General features: G+C 49.3%; 2 protein-coding genes across 24 annotated transcripts in view; one reads left to right on the forward strand and one right to left on the reverse strand.

Annotated features, from left to right (window-relative positions):
* Positions 1-18371, forward strand: part of TMEM74B (transmembrane protein 74B) — a 45680-nt gene extending 27309 nt beyond the window's left edge. For all 22 annotated transcript variants that reach the window (XM_073792823.1, XM_019950891.3, XM_019950882.3 and 19 more), the window contains one exon: positions 476-18371. In XM_073792823.1, coding sequence (XP_073648924.1) covers positions 476-1215 — 740 coding nt within the window. In that variant the 3' untranslated portion in view covers positions 1216-18371. The remainder of the gene's footprint in view (positions 1-475) is intronic.
* Positions 15692-19851, reverse strand: part of PSMF1 (proteasome inhibitor subunit 1) — a 52255-nt gene continuing 48095 nt past the window's right edge. Inside the window, exons 5-7 of one of the 2 annotated variants that reach the window (XM_019950795.3) lie at positions 17944-17997; positions 16658-16816; positions 15692-16116 (exon numbers count right to left, since the gene is read on the reverse strand). In XM_019950795.3, the coding sequence (XP_019806354.2) occupies positions 16065-16116; positions 16658-16816; positions 17944-17997 (265 nt within the window). In that variant the 3' untranslated portion in view covers positions 15692-16064. Of the gene's footprint in view, positions 16117-16657; positions 16817-17943; positions 17998-19851 lie in introns of those variants that run through there. The other variant, XR_012326254.1, reaches the window with a different exon arrangement.

Raw genomic sequence — 19851 nt, forward strand, 5'->3', positions numbered from 1 at the left:
CTGGAAAGGTCACCTCACTTGCCAAAGCTCAAGTGGTGACGCTGGAATTAGAACCTATCTACTGTATTTAAATTCCCTCCATCATAATAGCTCATTCTGATACTTACTGAGTCCTTACTATTCTGAGCACTTTATATGGATTAACTCAATCCCTATATCAGCCCTGTTAAATACGGAGTGGTAGTATTACTGTCATTTAATATAGAGGGAAACAGGCCCAGAGACGATACGGGAATTGCCCAAAGCCACATGCCCGCCAGTGGTGAAGCAGGATCCTAGCGCGGATTGGGTCTTACTGCTCTGTCATTATCTTATCCCCTGCCTCCCCCTCTGGCTGGCGGGCTCCCCCTCCTCCCCGGTGGAAACTCGGCCTGACTCACCTTCACATCTCTCGGGGCCTTCTGTGATGTCTGGCACCAGCAGGCTCTCAGTAGAGGTTCGCTAAATTCCACTGACTTTCTGTTTTCTCTTCTAGCTGCCCAGCGGCCAAGGGATGAGCTGGGGCCCGCCTTCCCAATGGCATCTCCCCCTGGTCTGGAACTGAAGACACTGAGCAATGGTCCCCAGGCCCCAAGGAGACCAGCTTCTCTGGGTCCAGCGGCCCCACGCAGGGAGGGTGTGGAGAATGCCTGCTTCTTTGCGGAGGAGCACGAGACTCATTTCCAGAACCCTAGGGATGCCAGACTGGGCAGCTCCCCCAGCCCCCCTGAGGGCGTCCCCTCATGGCCCCGATCCCAGAGGGACGACCTGTCCCTGCGTTCAGAAGAGGGGCCAGGCCTGGAGCCTGTGAGCCGCCCGGTGGATTACGGCTTCGTTTCCGCTCTGGTTTTCCTGGTGAGCGGGATCCTCCTGGTGGTGACTGCATACACCATCCCCCGAGAGGCCCGTGTCAACCCGGACACAGTGTCAGCACGGGAGATGGAACGACTAGAAATGTACTATGCGCGCCTGGGCTCACACCTGGACAAGTGCATCATTGCAGGCCTGGGGCTGCTCACAGTGGGCGGCATGCTCTTGTCCGTGCTGCTGATGGTCTCCCTGTGCAAGGGAGAGCTGTACCGCCGGCCGAACTTCGTCCCTGGCAGGGGCTCCAGGAAGACCTACGGCTCCATTAACCTGCGCATGAGACAGCTCAGTGGGGATGGGAGCCAGGCCCTGGTGGAGAACGAAGTCGTCCAGGTCTCGGAGACCAGCCGCACCCTCCAGGGGTCTTAAGTAAGAGCCCACCCTATCTGGCTGCTTCAGCTTCAGGGCTACAAGGCCTCCGAGTCTGGGGTTTTGGACTGAGCTCCACATGGGGCCCCGTGGAAGGAGTCCCGGGTGCTGGAGGGGGAGCTTGGGGCCTGGCCCAGGCTTCGCTTGGGAGAGCTGCCCCCGATCTGTTTTGTAGCTTGAGGTTTTGCATAAGGTTTTGTTTGAAGGATGGCTTCTGCTGCTAAAAATACAGAAGTTTGGAAACTGCTGCCCTTGGAGGATGAGTTTCTTGGCCTGCCCGAGGGTCGAGAGCTGTCTGAAAGGCTGCCCATCCTGTTCCCCATGTCTTGGGGAATTCCGGGTTCTCTGCTGTCCTCATCAGCCATGGATGGGTGTTGGGCAAACTTGGCTTTGAGCCCTGACTGTCTAAGGTGGGAGGTGGCTTCATGATGAGGGGAGAAGTCAGCCCTGGGACGACCTCCCCACTCCAGGCCTCAGTCCCCCTGACTGTGAGGTGAGAGGGATGGCCCCTCCAGTTCTGCCCTAGGAATTCCTATATGGAATGGGAGCCCAGTTTCTGCATCTGGCCGTTCCTTCAGGGGACGAGAGTGTCTGGCAGGTGCTGACCATTCTCTGTGCCATTTTCTGACCCAGTGTTGGTGGCCACCACTGTCACACAGCCAGCATCTCACTCGGTCCTGTTAAAGGACCCCCTAAGCCCTCAGGTTAGACTGGGCTAAATCCAGAGTTTGCTACAGCCTGGTCTTGGTCTTGGGATTGAATTACCTGCTGTGACTAGATCTTAGCACACATTTTACAAAGTCACGTGCACAGTTTTCACTAACTCCCTGGACAAGGGCGGGGGGATCTTTTAAACAGGAAAGGGTAGGGGCTTTGTTGTATTTCTGTGGACACAGTGTGGGCCTTCATTACCTCCCCTTCCTCAATAATATGTCTCTTAGGCCTGACCTTATCCTGGTAACAGAAAAAAATTTTTTTTTTAATGCTGAATTTGTAACTTCCTTCCCCAACTCCCGTAGCTGTAAAGTGCAGCCCCAATTTATTGGGAGAGAATCAGGCACATTCTGGTGGCCTGAAAATTCTAGCCACATTGATCACATTTGTTCTGTTTCTCTTGTCGAGTGTTTCCAGGCTCTGTCCAGATTCTCTTTAAGCTACTGACAAAGAGGGCTTCCCTGGTGGCGCAGTGGTTGAGAGTCCGCCTGCCGATGCAGGGGACACGGGTTCGTGCCCCAGTCCGGGAAGATCCCACATGCCGCGGAGCGGCTGGGCCCGTGAGCCATGGCCGCTGAGCCTGTGCGTCCGGAGCCTGTGCTCCGCAACGGGAGAGGCCACAACAGTGAGAGGCCCGTGTACCGTAAAAAAAAAAACAACTACTGACAAAGAAAGGAAGTGGGCCCTAGCGGGCAAGGAGATAAAGGTGTTTGAGGACTGGGGGAGGGCATCGTCCATTCTGAAAGGCCCTAGAGGGCTTTGAGAGTACGTGCCTTCTAGGCCACTGGTGTGAAGACTCTAAAGGGGTCATTTCTGTGAGCCTCCGACCCACGCAGGTCCTACATACTCCATCTCAGTTGGCCATGTGGGACATTGATCCTAACTGACTCTTCAGGGTGGGAGGATAGGGTGGGCATGGGGTCTGTAGGCTAGAGCAGCCCTGATTACCTGTAACCTGAGCCTTCAGTCCGGTGAGTTGAACATCTGGGCAGTGTAACATCATAGCTTCTATGACGGATCAAATATCTGCTCCTGCTGGCAGGTTTTGCCAGGAGTAGGGGGCTGGGGGAGGGCTGGAGGGGACAAAGCCTATTCAGCTTGGCCTGTCAGGTTCTGTTCCTGGTGTTTAAGAGGTGTGGTTTGAAAAGGACAAAGCCTCAAGATGGTGAAAGACTCACAAGTCAAGGCTCCACGCGAGGAGTGGAGGCAGAAAGTGGCATGAGCCATTCTAGGTAGTAGAATTGAACATCCCAGATGATGGGCCTTTCATATCCATAATGATAATAATAAAAATATCAGTCCAAGCCATTGGATTATTGTGAGCTATTGTCAGTTTAAATGCAATGGATTGTTTTTAGGGGCTAAATCTGTTAGAAGATTAAATCTAGATTAAACCAGGAATCCCAGGTTTTCTCTAAGTCAGAGAAGCCAGCTTTGCATCCTAATACAGAAACTCCTTTAGGAAATGTGTAAAATGGAGGGAGGCAGTCATTACTTGGTCAATGTGTTAAGAAAACTTGAGCGAGGCCGAAAACATTTCCCCGAGATTGCAGCTGAGACCTCCCAGCCGGTGGATCAGAAACAGCGTCAGGAGGGAGCATGGCGTAGGGTGCCGAGAGCTTTCTTTGAAGGCTTTTTGGGGGTAGGTGTGAAGTGGTCCGAGGGACCCTGTGGTAGCTGAATTGTGCCTCATCTGCAGGAACTCCCTCTGCCACCCGACAGTCTACTAGGGTCGCCAAACCTTGCTTTTCCTGGTGTATGAGAACAGATAACTGATTTTGGAGCTGGTAGAACCTGGGTTTGAGTCCAGGGTCTGCCATTTATTGGCTGTGTGGCCTTGGGCAAGGTGCTCTATCTCTCTGAGTATCCTGAGTATTGTTTTCTTTGTGAAGTGGGAGGAATGAGACTTCGGCCTCAGCCTCCTTGCGGGGAGAGGGGGGTTGGTGAAAATCATAGAGAAGTTAGAGGCCTGAGTGTATGAGGTCCAGTTACCATGATGACGCTTCTTCCCCGCCCCAGTTGGAGATAACTGGATTAGGCCTAAAACCTCAGGGTCAACCCTTCTGACTTCTCTCGAGCCTCCCATTCTACCCATCAGAAGATCTTGTTGGTTCCACCTTTGGAATCTGACCCCTGCCCGCCCCTCAGCCATAACCACCTGGTTCAGGTTGCTCATTAGTGTCCTAATTCCTCTACTCTGCCCCAGTTCATGTTCCACTTGGCAGCCAGGCAGATCCTATTCAAAGGTTAATTCGGTCAGGCAGCTCCTCTGCTCGAAACTGTCCTATGGCTCCCTCTCATTCCAGGCAAAAGCCACCTTTCTCACCAGTCAAGGGTAGATTTACCATCCAGGCCCCTCACTTGCCCAGGCTCCTTCCAAGGCCCTGAGTCAAACTTTTATTTGTAATTTTGATATTTTAAAAAAGGACAGCACCTTAAATTGCATAAGCTTCAGGTCCGTCCCTCACAGTGGCCTATAAAAGGCCTACACAATCTGGGCCCTGTGCCTCTCTGAACTTATCCCCCACCCTAGCCTCTGCTCACTCCATGGCAGCCATGCTTGCCTCCTTGCAGGCACACTCAACATGCCAGGCACACTCCCACCTCAGGGCCTTTGCACTTGCTGCTCCTGGAAGGCACCCCTTCGCTGTGGGCCTTTGGGCAAACTATTCTACCTCTCTGGTCTTCCAGAGTGAGACTAGAAACCTTCCCACTCTGCCTTCTCTAGGGACTGAGGGGATCAGGAAACACAAGAAGAGGGCTTTCCTAAGTTAAGACCATGGTACCATGTCTGGAGAGCTTTGGAAGGGCAAGAGGAGAGGGAGGAAATAAGGCATTATGAAGAAGCCACAGGAGGCAGAGTTCTAAGTGTTCTGTCTGGAAGGAAAGGGGAGGATCAGTGGCACTGACAAGAGTCAGGGAGGTGCCCTCCAGTTGGGTCCGTTGGTTTCTCCCGAGAGAGTGGGCTCCTCTTGATGTCCCCAAGGAGGTGAGTTTCAGCTAAGGGAAGGAGAAGCTTGCTGAGGTCTTGCCTGGGTTGGGGTGATAGGGAGGTCCTTGTCAGTGGAGGTACGTTAGCATTTACTGGTCAGATGTTGGGTGTCTTCAGGGAGAAGGCATAGTGGAGTTGGGTAGGATTTAGTCACGAGGTTCCCCAGGGTCCCAACCTCCCTCCTTAGAGGAGAGCCTGTGCCCCAATGGCCAGAGCCTGGCTAAAGACAGTAGCAACCCTGGCCCTCGGTATCTTCTTTTCTTTGGCCCCAACACCCTCTTCCCAAGATCAAGCCTCTTCCTGGGTCGGGTTGTCCTTGAGCAAATGGGCAGGCCCAGGGGATCTGAATGGTGCAGAGGGCGGCAGGATTACTGCCTTCCTCCTCCAAGGGGACCAAGCGCTTCTGAGCTTTCTCCCTACTCCAGTCTCAGAGGGGTTGGGGGCAGAGCCCCTTACGGAGAGAGTCCAGTGAGGAGCGCCCACACGTAATAGTATAAGGGTACTGGCTCTGGGGTCAGATTGCCTGGATGCTTGGTGGATGTCCAATTCCTCTGAGCTGCTGTTTCTTCATCTGGTGAATGATAGCACCTTCCCCATAAGGCATAGTGAGCAGTAAATGAAATACCTGTAAAGCACTTAGCATAGTGCCTGGCACTTCATAATTCACTCAATAATGTTAACTATTCATTTGTTCGTTCATTCACACCTATCTGTATTCTTCCCTGGGTGGGGCACTACAGGGACACATGGGCCCTGCCCCTGGGGAAACAGGACAGTGCCCAGAGGACTGTGTATGTGTGGCCAGGTTGGGGGGTGTTGGCACAGAGGGGTATCTGATTAAGTTGGGGTCCGAAAAGGCTTTCCTGGAAGGGGTGATGTCTAATAGGATTCTTAAACAATGAGGCAGTATCCAATGTGGGGTGAGAATGGGGAGCAGGAAAGGTATTCCGGGCAGAGAAGAAGAGCATGAGCAGAGGCTCAGAGGCATAAAACAGCCTGGTGTGTACTGGGGAGGGGCAGGGGTGGGCGGGAGGTCTGCAGGTTCTGGGCTGGAGTGTTGGGATGAGGCATGCTAAAGAGCAGGGGCGTCATAGTGGGGGCTTGCCTTTCATCATCTACAGACTGGCGGCAACCACAGCCCTTAACTCACAGGGTTGTTATGAGGACTCGGAGTTCACACTGGTATAGCGCATACCTAGGGGCCTGGTACATGGGGAGAACTCACTGTCAGCCATATGATTGCTTACAGATGTGTGTGGCAGGAAGACTCTTCTTTTTTTTTTAATTTATTTATTTTATTTATTTTTGGCTGCGTTGGGTCTTCGTTGCTGCGTGCGGGCTTCCTCTAGTTGCGGTGAGCAGGGGCTACTCTTTGTTGCGGTGAGAGGGCTTCTCACTGCGGTGGCTTCTCTTGTTGCGGAGCACGGGCTCTAGGCGCCTGGGCTTCAGTAGTTGTGGCACATGGGCTCAGTAGTTGTGGCTCGCGGGCTCTAGAGTGCAGGCTCAGTAGTTGCAGCGCATGGGCTTAGTTACTCCACGGCATGTGGGATCTTCCTGGACCAGGGCTCGAATCTGTGTCCCCTGCATTGGCAGGCGGATTCTTAACTACTGCACCACCAGGGAAGCCCCAGGAAGGCTCTTCTGAGGGCAGGTGCATTGTAGGGGTGATGCTGGCATTGGGGAGGCCAGTCCATGGGACTGTCCAACTGCAGCCAGAGGACATAACCTTGAACTCCAGGCCTCCATCTCTGCAGCCTGTCCCTTCTCAGCCTCTGAGCTGCCAAGGTCGAGGTGGAGGCTGCTGTTCTCCTGGGCCTGGGGGAAGGTTAGTGAGTGGAAGGATCTTCTGGCAGGAAAGCTGGCCCCAGGGGAGCAGGGAGGACAGCGGAACAAGGCAGATGCCATGCCAACCTTTTCCCGGGTGGCAGGGCATCGGAGCCAACAATGACTTAGGGTAAAGGGCATTCAGAAAAGGCCATCTCTCTCCCTCTCCTAATTCTTCCCTTCAACCAGTCTCTCCCTAACCTCTTTTTTATTTCTCTGTGTCTGCATCTCCTTTCACTAAAGCCACTCCTGGGGGTTAGGCACCCACAGGTGAGTTGCTACTATTGCTGACTCACCTGCCAGCCACCTGGTTCTCCTCCTGCGAGTCTCCACCCTCCCCCGCCAAAGGTGAAAGAAGGGGCCCAAATGCAAATGCCTGTACAGCTTGGCAGGTGACATTCCTGAGTGAAGCAGGTGGCGGTGAACAGCAGTGGCAGGATTAAAGGGGTGCTGCTTCAGCTGGCTGGCTGTTGCCCTGGTGGACAGGCTCAGGGTTGCCAGAGCTCCTGATTTTTCAAGAGCAGCTGGACATCTGGACCTTTGTGTGGGTAAAAGGATGCTGAAAGGGATTGTCCTACTGCCTGAGAGTTGCGACAGGCCAGAACTGAGGACAAGGGAGTGTCCAATGTGATGCCACCTGCTGGGGCCAGACATCCACCCCCTCCCTGGCCCAGGGCTTACTGAGTCACTCATAGAGATGGGGGCATCCTCAAGAAGTGGACTAGACTGCCTCCCAGCTGGAGGCTCACTGAGCTACAAGTGTCACTTGAGTGTTTCCCATCCAAGATCCTTCATTCTTTCAACAAAGACTTAAGCACCATTCTGTGCTAGGTTTTGAGGTATAGCACCAAACAGATGAAAAAGGTTAGGGAAGTATTCTTTTTTGTTTGTTTGGTTTGTTTCTTCTTTTTTTTTTTTGATCGGAAGCTAAGTTTGCCATCAGCTTTATTTTCTTTTCCCCATCTTTGGCTTGATTGTGTCTTTTGGCTGGATACCCACCAAGAGGCAAACCCAGTTTACAGGTGACAAAATTAATTTCATATATATTTTTTTACTGTTATAATGTGGCTACTAGAGAAAATTTAATTATATATGTGGTTGTCATTGTATGCCTGTTGGACAGCACCGCTGTGTATGTTTCAGCCAAGTATTATATGTATATACATGTGTGTGCACATAATATATCTATAATATGGCTTATAATACATCATCGTTCCATAGCATCTATCACCCTCTTATTACCAAACACTTAGAGAGAACTGTTCAATGTCAAAATGAGTGCCAGCCTTTCAGCGTCAGCTGAAAGGGCTGCCTCCATCATCTGAAGTATCCACTTCCAAAGCAGAGAGTACCTGTTGACTCAGTCTGACTCATCTGCCTGACTGACCTTAGTCTGATGTTGCAGAGCCTTGGCAGAGACGACAAACCTCTTGGGAATGTTTTTATTTTTTTCTCTTAACCTTATTAGTTCAGAAAGGATTATAACCATCCTGCCGACGGGTATGCACTCCCAATGGCCACACATCCTGGATTAGGCAGGAAATGACTAGGAAAGTATTCTTGAGAGGCCTTGACAGGTATCTTCTGGAGCTCGTGAATTAGTGTGAACATGGAGATGAGGTCTATTTCTGACCTGGAGAATTTCTGACGTGGGAGGCCCGTGCAAACAGCCCACACTGGCTTGAAGGGATGACGGTGCTGGGAATCAGGGAGGAATAAGGGCAGTCCTGCATCCCCTCCCAGTGTTCTGAGGCCCTTGAAGGTAGGTGGAGGACCCCGGTGTTCCAGGGCTCCGAGTGTTGATGTAGGCAGGTGAGGGGAGGCTGGAGCTGTGGGGTGGCACAGGTGGCTATGCAGCCCAGCATACTACTTCAAGAAGCAGAGGGGCTAAGAACCTCTTATGGACTGACACAGACCCTCACTACTCTCTGAGAGTCCAGGATAAAGCTCTCAACACCGCGCCCCCCAATTTGGCATGTTGTCTACTGAAGACTCCAGCATCAAAAGCAAACAAAACCCCAGCATGAGTTAGAGTAAGAGCACCTCCCCCGGCCCATCATCACAGCTAGTGAAGAGACACTTCATTTTTCTCCCTTCTTCCTCCCCATCCCACCACAGTGGAGGAGCAAGGGTTCAAAAGGGGTCAGAGGAGACCTCTTGGAACTGGATATAAGTTGGAAAGTTTTAAACTGGACTGGACTGAATTTGAAAATCAAAGTGACCAGTTAGTTATTGGTTGGGCCCTAGATGCTGAGATGAGAAAGGGGGATTTGATAGAGGTTAGTTGGATAAAAGAAAACACTTCATGTTTCTACATTTCAATGAACCCGTTATGCATTATACACATTAGACCAAATATAGTGCTCTTTCTGTGCCAGGCAATCTTCTAAGTCTTTACATCTACTAGCTCAGTTAAACCTCACAACCATCTCGGAGAGTGGGTGCTCTCATTACTTCCATTTTACAGATGAGGAAGCTGAGGCACAGTCAGGCTACATGACTTTCCCAAGGTCACACAGCTGGTAAATAGCAGAGGCAAGACTCAAATTTCATAGCATGCAGGCCAGTCAGAGCATGTTTGTGGATCTGGGCTGTGGGCTGCCACTTTGAGTCTCGTGGTTTAGACATGAATTGGGAAGCTCTGTAGGGGGGAGGAGAGGACAGTTGGGGGAGCACTGAACTCGAGCAGGCCCATGGCCTACTTAAATCATGGAAGCAGGAGCCGGATCTTGGAGGCAGTCAAGCCCACCTTTATCCCCATTTTACTACTGGGGAAAACCAAAAAGGGGGGTGGAACTTGCCCAGGGGCCCCATGGCTCAGGCCGCCTCTCTTCTTCCTAGGCTTCTCATGTGAATTTATATCCTAGGAATCAAGAAGCCTACAGGATGAAACTGTGCTCCTGTGGCTCTAATTTGAAGGAGAGAGGGAAGGCGGGGCTCTGTCTTGGAGGCAGAATACCTAGGTTCAGGTCTCCTTCTCTTAGGGATGCCTGCCTGTCCCCAGGGGAGGGCCATCCTGGATTGGGGAGCAGCAGACACAAGCTTATCCTGGCCCAAAGGCCACCTCTTGCAGCTGTGCATAGTTGGGTGCTGACCAGGGTGCTGAATCTGTATGGCCCCTTCCTCTTACAGCCTCGCTGAGGGGAGAAAAGGGAGAGAGAGGGAAGGGGATTCTCACATTTTTGTCCCTCAGAGACCAACATGACTGTTTTGGGTAGTGTTTAGTAGGAAAGCCTTGGGCTAGGATTTCTGTGGTCTTTGTGGCATAGGGAAGGTCACTCAACTGCTCTGGACCTGCTTTTTAATATGTTCAATGGGGAGAGTAGCTCCCATCCTACCAAACTCAGAAGGCTGGGGCGAGCATCACTTGCGGTCAGAGCACAGAGTCCGAGGCCATTTCTGGGGCCCAGTGAAGCCTCTCAGGAGGTCACCCTTCCAGAGAGGCTTTGTGGGCCTGTTTCTTCCTCTGTGGGATAGGGGTTGGGCTGGGTGTTTTCAGATGCCCCTAACCTGGGTGCTTGGGTGCTGTGGCTGTAGGTGGAAGTGCTCAGAAACATGAGATACACTTTGCAAACAGGACTGACTTAGGACTCTTAGACCATCTTGGGAATTATGCAGCATCGTTCCTTTTTCATATAAGACCTGACTTGTTTTCCAGCTTCAGGAGTGGGTTTTGCCCATACTCCTCGTCTGGACAAGATGTGAGGTCTAGGTACAGCAGTTTTACTAAAAAGAGCACTGGTTTTAGAACCAGCTGACTCAGGTCCCCATCATGGTTCTGCCACCCCTAAAAGAGCAAACCCAGCACCACTTCAACTAATGCTGCTAACAGTGTTTACTTTGGGAGTAGCCAGGTGTACTACATGAGACAAGGAAAAGCCTAGCACACTGGGGGCACCAGATACAAGCTTGTTTTCTTTGTTGGATAGCAGCCTAAGACAGTCTTATCTACCCATGTGGCTTCAGTAATGATAGCTGGTAGCCACTGAGTTCCTGCTATCTAATTTATAAGACACATTATTTGGCTGGACCCTGCAACAATCCTGAAGGTAGACGTGACGCTCATTTTGCAGATAAAGCCACGTATCAGCAAAGGGAGGGCTGGAAGTCGCACCCACTCCTGCTTGATTCTGAGAGCCCTGCTTGGCTTTGAGCAAATTACTAGACCTTTCCAAACCCTCTTTTTCTGGCCTAGAAAATGGGCATAGTATTTCATTACAGTTGTTATGATTTGAAGATATAATGTATGCTATTTTACAAGGGTACATGCATATTTTAAAACATATATGAAACACATCTGAGTGATATGGGAGAAAAGAATAGAGAGGTTACAGGGGGTAAAACGGAAAAGACTTAAAATGAGGAGGTTCTTGCGTCAGTCATAGTATGCCATGAATCGAGAAGACTGACTTCATTCTTTTCACCTGATATCCAGGTAAAGGAAAAAGATATAAGGTTTGTACACTAGAGAGTTTCAAACTTTAAAGTGCACACGAATCATCTGGGCAACTTGTTAAAATGCAGATTCTCATTTAATAAGCCTGGGTGGGGCCTGAGATTCCACATTTCTAGCAAGTTTGTAGGTGATACTGTTGGTGCTGCTGGTTTGTGTAGCAAGGATGTAGCCTTCCCTTCTCAGGAATTCTCAAACTGGTCTCGTCACATGAATCACCTGAAGAACTTGTAAAAAATGGACTTAAAGGCCCTTGCCTAGTGATTTGGATCCAGGTCTGGGTTGGGGTCCAGGATGTACTGTGTCCTTCAAGCAAGCATCTTAGGAGACGGGTAGGCCTGGGCAAGCTGGAGAAGCATGGCTGTGGTGCTCATCTCTATCAAGGCCCATGTTGTAGACAGAAATGAGAGACTGGCTCATCAGACCTCTGTTCCAAATGTGCCTTCCTGAAGGGACAGGGAGGAAAAGGAAACAAGAACATTTTCCCAGGCTCCCTTGCAGCTATGGTTTGAGAGGTGATTTCGGTTCCAACTATCAGATGCATGCAGTTGAGCCTTGCACTTGGAACTGAGCTGAGAGTGAGGGCGGTCAAGGTGGCAGTATGAGGGGATTTACTTTCGGGCACAGATCTAGGCAGTTGCTGTGAGGCTCTGGAGTTTCCTGATCCCCAGATCAAGGCAATGATGATGTGATCTTGCTGATGTCTGCATCCGAATCTTCTTGTTTAAAAAAGCTAAAGTAGTTTGTCTCCTGCAGCCCTCCCACTGTCTCCTCTCTCAGAACCCGTCATACTCACAACACTCACCTTATGTGGCTAATAGGCAACACGGCCTATCCAATCTCCTCTATTAGACTGCCCTATCAGCCTAAGCAGAGACAGGCCCTGCCACAAGTGAGGTGTTCCAACCTCGTGTCATTGCTGCTCTCTGCACTCTAGGCTCTATCTTTAGTCACCTGGGTCTTGCCACTCCTCTCTGGCCACCACACTCACCGCCTGCCACTTCTACTTGTGACACACCCTCTGGGTCAGGTTCAGGGTCCAGCACAGCTGGAGTGACTTAGTGTGTGCCCTGTGGTATCCCAAGGACAAACAAGAGCTGGGGGCTTGGATGCCTGCCTTTGCATCTCTCTTTTGGTGCAAAACATCAATAGTGGTCCATAAGCATGTTAAGTTTTATAAAAGACAAAGCTGAGGATATGCATGTGAGGGGTCTTTCCTCTCCTTGGTGGTGGGACCTGTCTCATTGGAACTGCCCAAAGTAGACAAGATTAGAAGGTGACAGATATTCACTGCTCCACAGATTCTAATTTTTCTTCTGTGAAGAGGCATGGATCAGTAACAGAATGTCATTAATGAGAGTAGAGGGAGGCCATGAAGGAAGCTGGATTCCAAAGAATGAGGTGGTTACAGGGCTTGCTACCCACTTTCTAACTACATGTCAACAGGTACTGACCATCCAGCACAGGAATATAAAATCTGTTTTGAACATAACGCATTCTTAGTCAGGGTCTTGAGACCAATGATTTCACCATGGAGGCTGGCAGAAGCTCATGACTAAGTAGATAGATGCAACGCAATGAAAAACACAGCCAGCTCTAACAATCAGGAAAGAGACAAGGCAAGGAAGAGAAGGTGGGAGGGTAGGGGCTGCCAGAGATGGTACACGTGGTCTATGGCACTTCACTGAAAGACAAAGATTTAGAACCAGACCTTTATTTTACTTGTAAGCCACTGGATCAACAAAGAAATTTCAAACCAAGCAAAAGTGATGCCATGAATCACGCTAGACCCAGAAAGGTCATGGCAACTTCCCTACAGACAGGACCTTTTCTGTATCACATCCAGCCCTGAAAGTTCCCCAAAAGTCAAACCCAAACTCCTCTGTGGCTCACCAGCCGTGGTCATCCCAAGGCTATTACCAAAGCCATAGTCTGCTCCCCAGGGGTGACTGTCTCTGGTCTCTGTTTTGCGTGATCTAGGTCAAAATTCTTTGTTTAAAAAAGCTGAAGTAGTTTCTGTGGAGAAACCAGAACCCTCACACTCTGCTGGTGGGAATGTAAAATGGTACAGTCACTTTGGGAAACAGTCTGGCAGTTCCTCAAAACAATTAGTTATCATATGATCCGGCAACTCCACTCCTAGGTGATATACCCAAGAGAACCAAAAACATATGACCACACAAAAACTTGTACATAAATGTTCATAGAAGCCTTATTCATAATAGCCAAAAAGCGGGAACCACCTTAACTGTCCATCAGCTGATAAATGGATAAAGAAAATGTGGAATATTATTTAGCCATTAAAAGGAATGAATTACTGATACATGCTGCAACATGGATGAACCCTGAAAACATTAAGTGAAAGAAGCCAGACATGAACGACCACATATTGTGTGATTTCCACGTGTAAGAACTGTCCAAAATAGGCACATGTTTAGAGACAGAATGTAGACTAGTGGTTAGCTGGGGCTGGGAGGAGGGAATGGGGGGTGACTGTTAATGGGTGGGTTTTCTCTTTGGGGTGATGAAAATGTTCAGGAATCAGATATGGTGATGGATGCACAACACTGTGAATATACTAAAAACACTGAATTGCACACTTTAAAAAACGTGAACTTTATGGGTATGTGAATTATATCTCAATAAAGCTGTATTTTTAAAAAAGAGGAACAGGTTATTAAGTGCTGATATTTATTGCTAAGGCTCCAACCTTTTGGGTTCCACAAAACATATACCTGAACCATTCCCTTTGGCTGCTTGGCTGGAAGGAGGGAAGTGGCCCAGACATACAACACATACCGACAGCCTGACTTGGAAGTTCCTGAAGGCGCCATTCACCTTCCCCCACATAACTAAGACATAGTCTGTGTTCCTCACTGTCCCTGATGCAAGGAGACCCACTCAAAAAACCTGCTGATTCTGCAGGTGGATCACTAAAGTTTCTACTTTCAGAAAACAGAATTATATTTATGGCTATCCTTTCCACTTTTGCTATTAGAAAATCTAAGTGGCAAATTTATTGTTTCAATCTTGTCCTTTCCTTGAATCAGGGTCCTAAAAGTTATCTACCTCTCCCACTTGTCTGATGTTCCTTTAAATGCTTCGTTTTATAATAAAAGATGCTTTTATGAGCAAATTGCCCCAAGTCCTTCTGGTTGAAGGTATGATCCAGTTTCAAAACAAAAACGTTCCACCCATTAGCTGGCTCTTGAGGAAGACGACTATTAATGACTGCATTTGTAGCTCTGCCTGACCTCTGGGTCTTTCTCCAGAGCAGAGCTGTTCTAAAAGCTTCAAGGTGGTCTTTTACTAAATCAGTGCTTGAAATGGGGTCTGCCAGAAATGCCCAGGAAGCCAGCTCATGCGAGCCTCCCCTAGTCCCAGCCTCCATCTTGGATTGCCCCCGGGCACATATGCCTGTTTAGTTTACTCCTAACCCACTCTCAGACACAACAGACAGGCAATTCAGGCTACAGCATATTAGCAGATGCCTCAGGAAGGCTCTGGTGGCCCTCTGCCCACAGATAAATAATACATCCTAATTTAGGGGAAGGAATCCAAGGAGCTGAAAAGTTTAAGGACCCACCCGTGGCTGAAATGCTAGTTAGGGAGTGAAAGTGACTAGTGCCTTGATCTCTTGCCTCAGAGTCTGGTGCTCTAGAGTGCTCTTTCCACTCCAGCACAGGGGTTCATCCCTGACCACATCTGTCAGGCCTCAGGCTGAAAAGACTTCCTGGGTTGTTTCTTGCATCACTAGCTCCTTCATTCACCCCTATCACACACTCCTCCCAACCCACCCCCTGCCACTGGCTTTCAGAGACCAGGCTCCCTGCTTGTCCTGAAGTTCAGCACCACGCTGCTATGCTTGTGTCTGAGCCGCAAGAGGGGTGAGAGGCACACAGTTGCGGACTCTGTAGGTAAGTACCATACAAAGCCTTGAACCTTTATTCTTTCCCTTTTGCCCCAGTTCCCAGGGGTCATCAGACATAGAAGCAGACACCAGAATGTTTTAGAGCAAGAAAGGCACACCTCAGATTTCATAGGTAGACACGATGGCCCTGGGAGGAAGGGACCTGCTTAGGGTCACTCAGTAAGTTAGTGGCAAAAAGAGATTAGCCTTCAGGTCTGTTCTGTTTATTCCTCTGTTCATAGGCTGCCATTGCCCAGGCACAGAGGGACCCAGAGGACTGGCTCAGACAAGCAGAACTGGAAGATTTTGCCCTTTTCAGAATGATGCAATCTTTCCACAATCTGCCTGTCCTTGAGAAAGGCATCCTTGTGGCCTATGGGGTTTCCAGTCACTCATTTTCATCCATGAAGCCAGACTGGGACCCATTCTTAGTGGTGTCAGGAGCAAGAGCAATTTATGAAAGGAAGGTGCCTGAGAAGCAAGAACAGGCCCTGGGTAGGAAAAAAGAGTCATTTAGCCCCTCAAACATTCAAACTCTCAAGTCTCATAAATGGAAGGAACTGAGCAGCAAAGAAGAGTGGGATACTGGCAACATGATTTTTGTATTGACATTTGGTTCTTAATAATAACATCCAAAATGTGTTCTGTTCTTACAGTGCTGCAACTGGGACTGCATCGGGTCGAGGGTATATGTTGCCGGAGTCTTCCCTGGGAAGTGGGGAGGAGCTGGTGGTGAGAGACACTGATTTCTCTTTGGGACCTATATGCAGCCAGGTGGACAGCTACAGCAGGTACCTTGGCCCTGGCAGGGGGTGGGGAGGCAATCCCAGCTGGCCTGCAAACACATGGGCAGAGTCCCTTGCCCCCAGCCCACAAGAAAACGGTTGCTGATGGGGCTAGCAGTGGCAGCTCCAGGAGAGTAGAGGGAAGGATGGTATGTTACATTCTTGAGGCCTTCACAGGTACATGTCATCGTAGCCCGGCGGGCGGAGATGGTCTGGGTTAGGTCTGGAATGGAAAGAGGGGCTGGTGAGTTGGGGCGATGGAGAGCCAGCGGCGCACAGGCACACAGGGTCCTGAATGGAGAGAGCCTGCCTCAGAATGATGTGGTGGTTTGTGCAGTTCAAGAGCATGCACTCTAGAGTTGGGTCTGAATTCTTATTCTCCCACCTTGGATAAGTTACTCCACCTTTCAAGGCCTTGATTTCTGCATCTGTGAAATGTGGACAGTAATATCTACCCACAAGTGTTGACATAAGGATCCAGTGAGTTCCTGACACATACAAAAAGTCCATTAAGTGTGAGTAGCAACCCCTCCTCTGAGTCCTCCGTGACGGGAGCTGGGGAAGGGAGGCACTGAGGAATGGGAAGCTCCTGGAAGGCTCCAGGGAGGCATCAGGCAGGTGCCTGGAGGAGGCTCCACTCTCTTGGCAGCAGGGGACAGAGGTAGTGATGACTCTGCGCCTGGCGTCAGACGCCTTCATCCCTGCAATGCTGAGCTAAGCTGCCATCACGTCCTACTTCTCAGCATACCTGAGTGAATACCTACCCAGGTGGGCTGGTCCCAATGGGTCCAAAGGGGTCAAAGCGTGCTCCTGGGGGCACAGCGCCTGGAGGAAGCCGGTTTGGGAGGCCCGATGATGGGTCAATAAGTGCTCTTGGGAAGCCGGATCTCAGGGGATCCACGATCATGCCACCCCTCCGACACCTGAGGCAAGAAGGAACGATGGGTAAGCAAATGTGGCAAGCAGCTGTTGGAGAAGGAGTGAAGGTGGTGAGAATGGACTAAAAATGACTGGGACATCAACGCTGGATGGTTCAAGCAGACACACACGGATGGCTGCCTGAGTGCCAGCAGGAAGTGGGCAAGAGCAACAACACACAGAGCACACCTTCTCTGGCCATCATGGCTTGTACTTTCAGCTCTACAGGCTCCCTGAACCCACAAAATTGAGGTCCCTGCCATCTCCTGCACCCAAGGGGGAACAATTCGATAAAGAACGTGTGCCAGAACTTGTCAAGGTCAATGCAGAACCATCACAAGGCTCTGCAGGCTACTACTTTAGGTCTAAGGACTAATGAATTGAGATAATTCATGATGCTAGCTTTTTTGCTGGTCTCAGGGCAATCCATAATTTGGCTGTCCAAGTCTGGCTCTTGACAGCATCTGTCCCTCATTGAATTCCATGGATCCGACCTCATGGCTCAAACTAGGATGAATAAGCTGATGTTCCCCAAACTTTGAAGTCACTGTTCAAGCTTAACTGCAGACTTATATGATTTCCCCATGGTCTAAAGGTGAGACACTCAAGCTGGGGACACTTTGCAGCAGAGGTTAAAATCTAAAAGCATTCAGAGAAGACAGTGCCTAGCTGAGGCTGAAATAACTTTGTTGGGGACTTGACAAGAACCACACCAGAGTCTAATGGGGATCAGAGACTCCCCTTACCAAGTGAGGTGACCTCTGAATAGCCCTGAACTGCCCTCAGGTCTGTAGCCCACTGTGTGCTCTTCAGTCTGCACCTGATAGATCCCCATGGTATCCTTCCATCCAAGGGACAGCTGCTGTCTTCCACCAAAACAAGCAGGGCCAGAAAACAACAGAGGAGCTGCCCACCGGGCTTGCTCAGCCACTCCCCAACACTCAGAGCCCTCCTGCACTGCTCCAGGTACGGCAGAGCAGAGCAGCGGCAATGCTTTCTCAGCCACTCAGCAACAACTGCTTCCTTCACCCCAAAGGAAGACTGATGAAAAGCTCTAAAATTAGAAGATGAGCTTGGGCTGAAAGGCCATAAGAGCAAGTCGTGTTGCTGTCACCTCCCCAGCAGTACTCACCCAAAGGGGTCTAGGTCCTCTCCCCCGACAGCAAATGGGCCCAGGGGATCACACCTGAAACAAACAAGGGACAATTACTGAAAGTCCCAGAGCAGCCTGGGCTCCCAGAGGTCCAAACCTGATGCCTTTGGGGACACAAATGTACTCCCAGGCATGGGGGACAGGGGAAGCCCCTGCGTGAGACCAGAACACAAGGGATATTTCAAAGTGATCCTCGGCACAGACTAACACTGAAATTATTACAATGGCAATTACGCGAAAAGAGCTGAACATAAAACTAGAAACATGGAGGATCCCAATAATGTAGAAAGATAAAAATATGAACAGTGGCAACCAGATAAATTTTATTTTATTCATACCTTTCCCAGGCTCCTAAAGTTTGTACAAAGAACCAAGAACATTTAGATCAGAAAAATACTATTCTAAAACCCCAAACCAAAAGCTCAGATTTAACAGCTTCGAAGGGTGGAGTGAGATGGGTGCTCATATACAACTAGAACTGTGCTTCTCAACCTTTTTCTCATTATGGCCCCTGCATGAAATGCTAATATCACAGATACTGCACTGGATAGCCACAAACCATTGTAATTTCTAAGATTTTTTTCACCCCCCAATCAAGAACCAATTTTTGCCCACACTGAGACTGCAGGAGCCAGGAGAATAAATCAGTGTGTGCTTTGTGGAGACCAAGTCTATACTAATATATATATACACGCAAAATATATCTGTCTCTCAAAAGCCTTCTGTATCTTTACATTCTGTGATCTGATACTTTTATGCCTAGGTATCCATCTTAAAAAAATAATACATAATTCAAATGAAAATATCATCATAAAGACTTTAACCAAAGGAACTGGATTGGCTGTAAATGGGGACCAGTTAGGCAGATCATGGTAATGCAGCCATGGAAACAATGTTCTTAGAATGTTTTAAAATGATGTGGAAAAATGTTTATGCTCCAGTGTTAACTGTGGGAGAAAAGGGGATTATCAATAGCCTAGGAAATCAACTATGAAAAATGTGTGTGTGTGTGTGTGTGTATAAATAAAACTAGAAAGAAGCATAACTGAAAATATAAACAGTGACAGTTAAACCTGGGAGAAGTTTCTTCTTTATACTTTCCTATTTTTTCTATATAGGATATGGCTATGGATATAATAAAACAAAGAAGATTTGGTATTTGAAAAAGTGTGCTTTGGAATCTGCTTAGAGCCCCAGTGAGCAATACAAACCCGACAGTTCTGGGGCATGGGAGACCTCAGAAAAGCCTGGTAAATAGCAGCTAATCAAAGCTTACAGGTAAGAAGCCATTAATTAAGCAACTAGGAAAATAATCCAAAAGTAGGTGCTTCTCCAGGTAGTTCTACCTTATAAGCTGGAAAGGACACCATGATTTAGATGGACATGGCTTCCAAGGGAAGCAATTTTTCCCGACCTAGGTTATTGTTTCCAAGCCATGGTTCACGGAGCTGGCAGTTCAAACTTTCTGGTGGCCTCCCAACAACTGCCTCACTGGACAGACCAAGTGGTGCAGAGGGCAGCAAGCATTTTACACTTGCCTCCACAAACTGCCCCCTACAGAGCAGCAAGCAGGAGGAGCTTCTAGTGGCTATAAAAATGACTTGGAAAACAGAGCCCTGATGGCTCCTGAAACATGGAGCCATCTCTGTTTTTCTCTCCTAGGCCACAGAGCGTGGGGAGGAAAGAAGAGATAAAGAACAATGGAGGCTAGAAAGGCAGCTGCCAGGCCCACCCCAACAATCTGCTTTCTTGCAATTGTCACGGCATATCCTTTAGGCTCACACTCAACATAGTCTAACTGCAACACATGCATGCTTCTGTGAGCTCATTATATACACGCCCAGATCCGATTATAAAACAGTCTCAGTACTGGATATGCTGAATGAG

The sequence above is a fragment of the Tursiops truncatus genome, chromosome 15 (genome assembly GCF_011762595.2).
Source record: "Tursiops truncatus isolate mTurTru1 chromosome 15, mTurTru1.mat.Y, whole genome shotgun sequence".
Lineage (NCBI taxonomy): Eukaryota > Metazoa > Chordata > Mammalia > Artiodactyla > Delphinidae > Tursiops > Tursiops truncatus.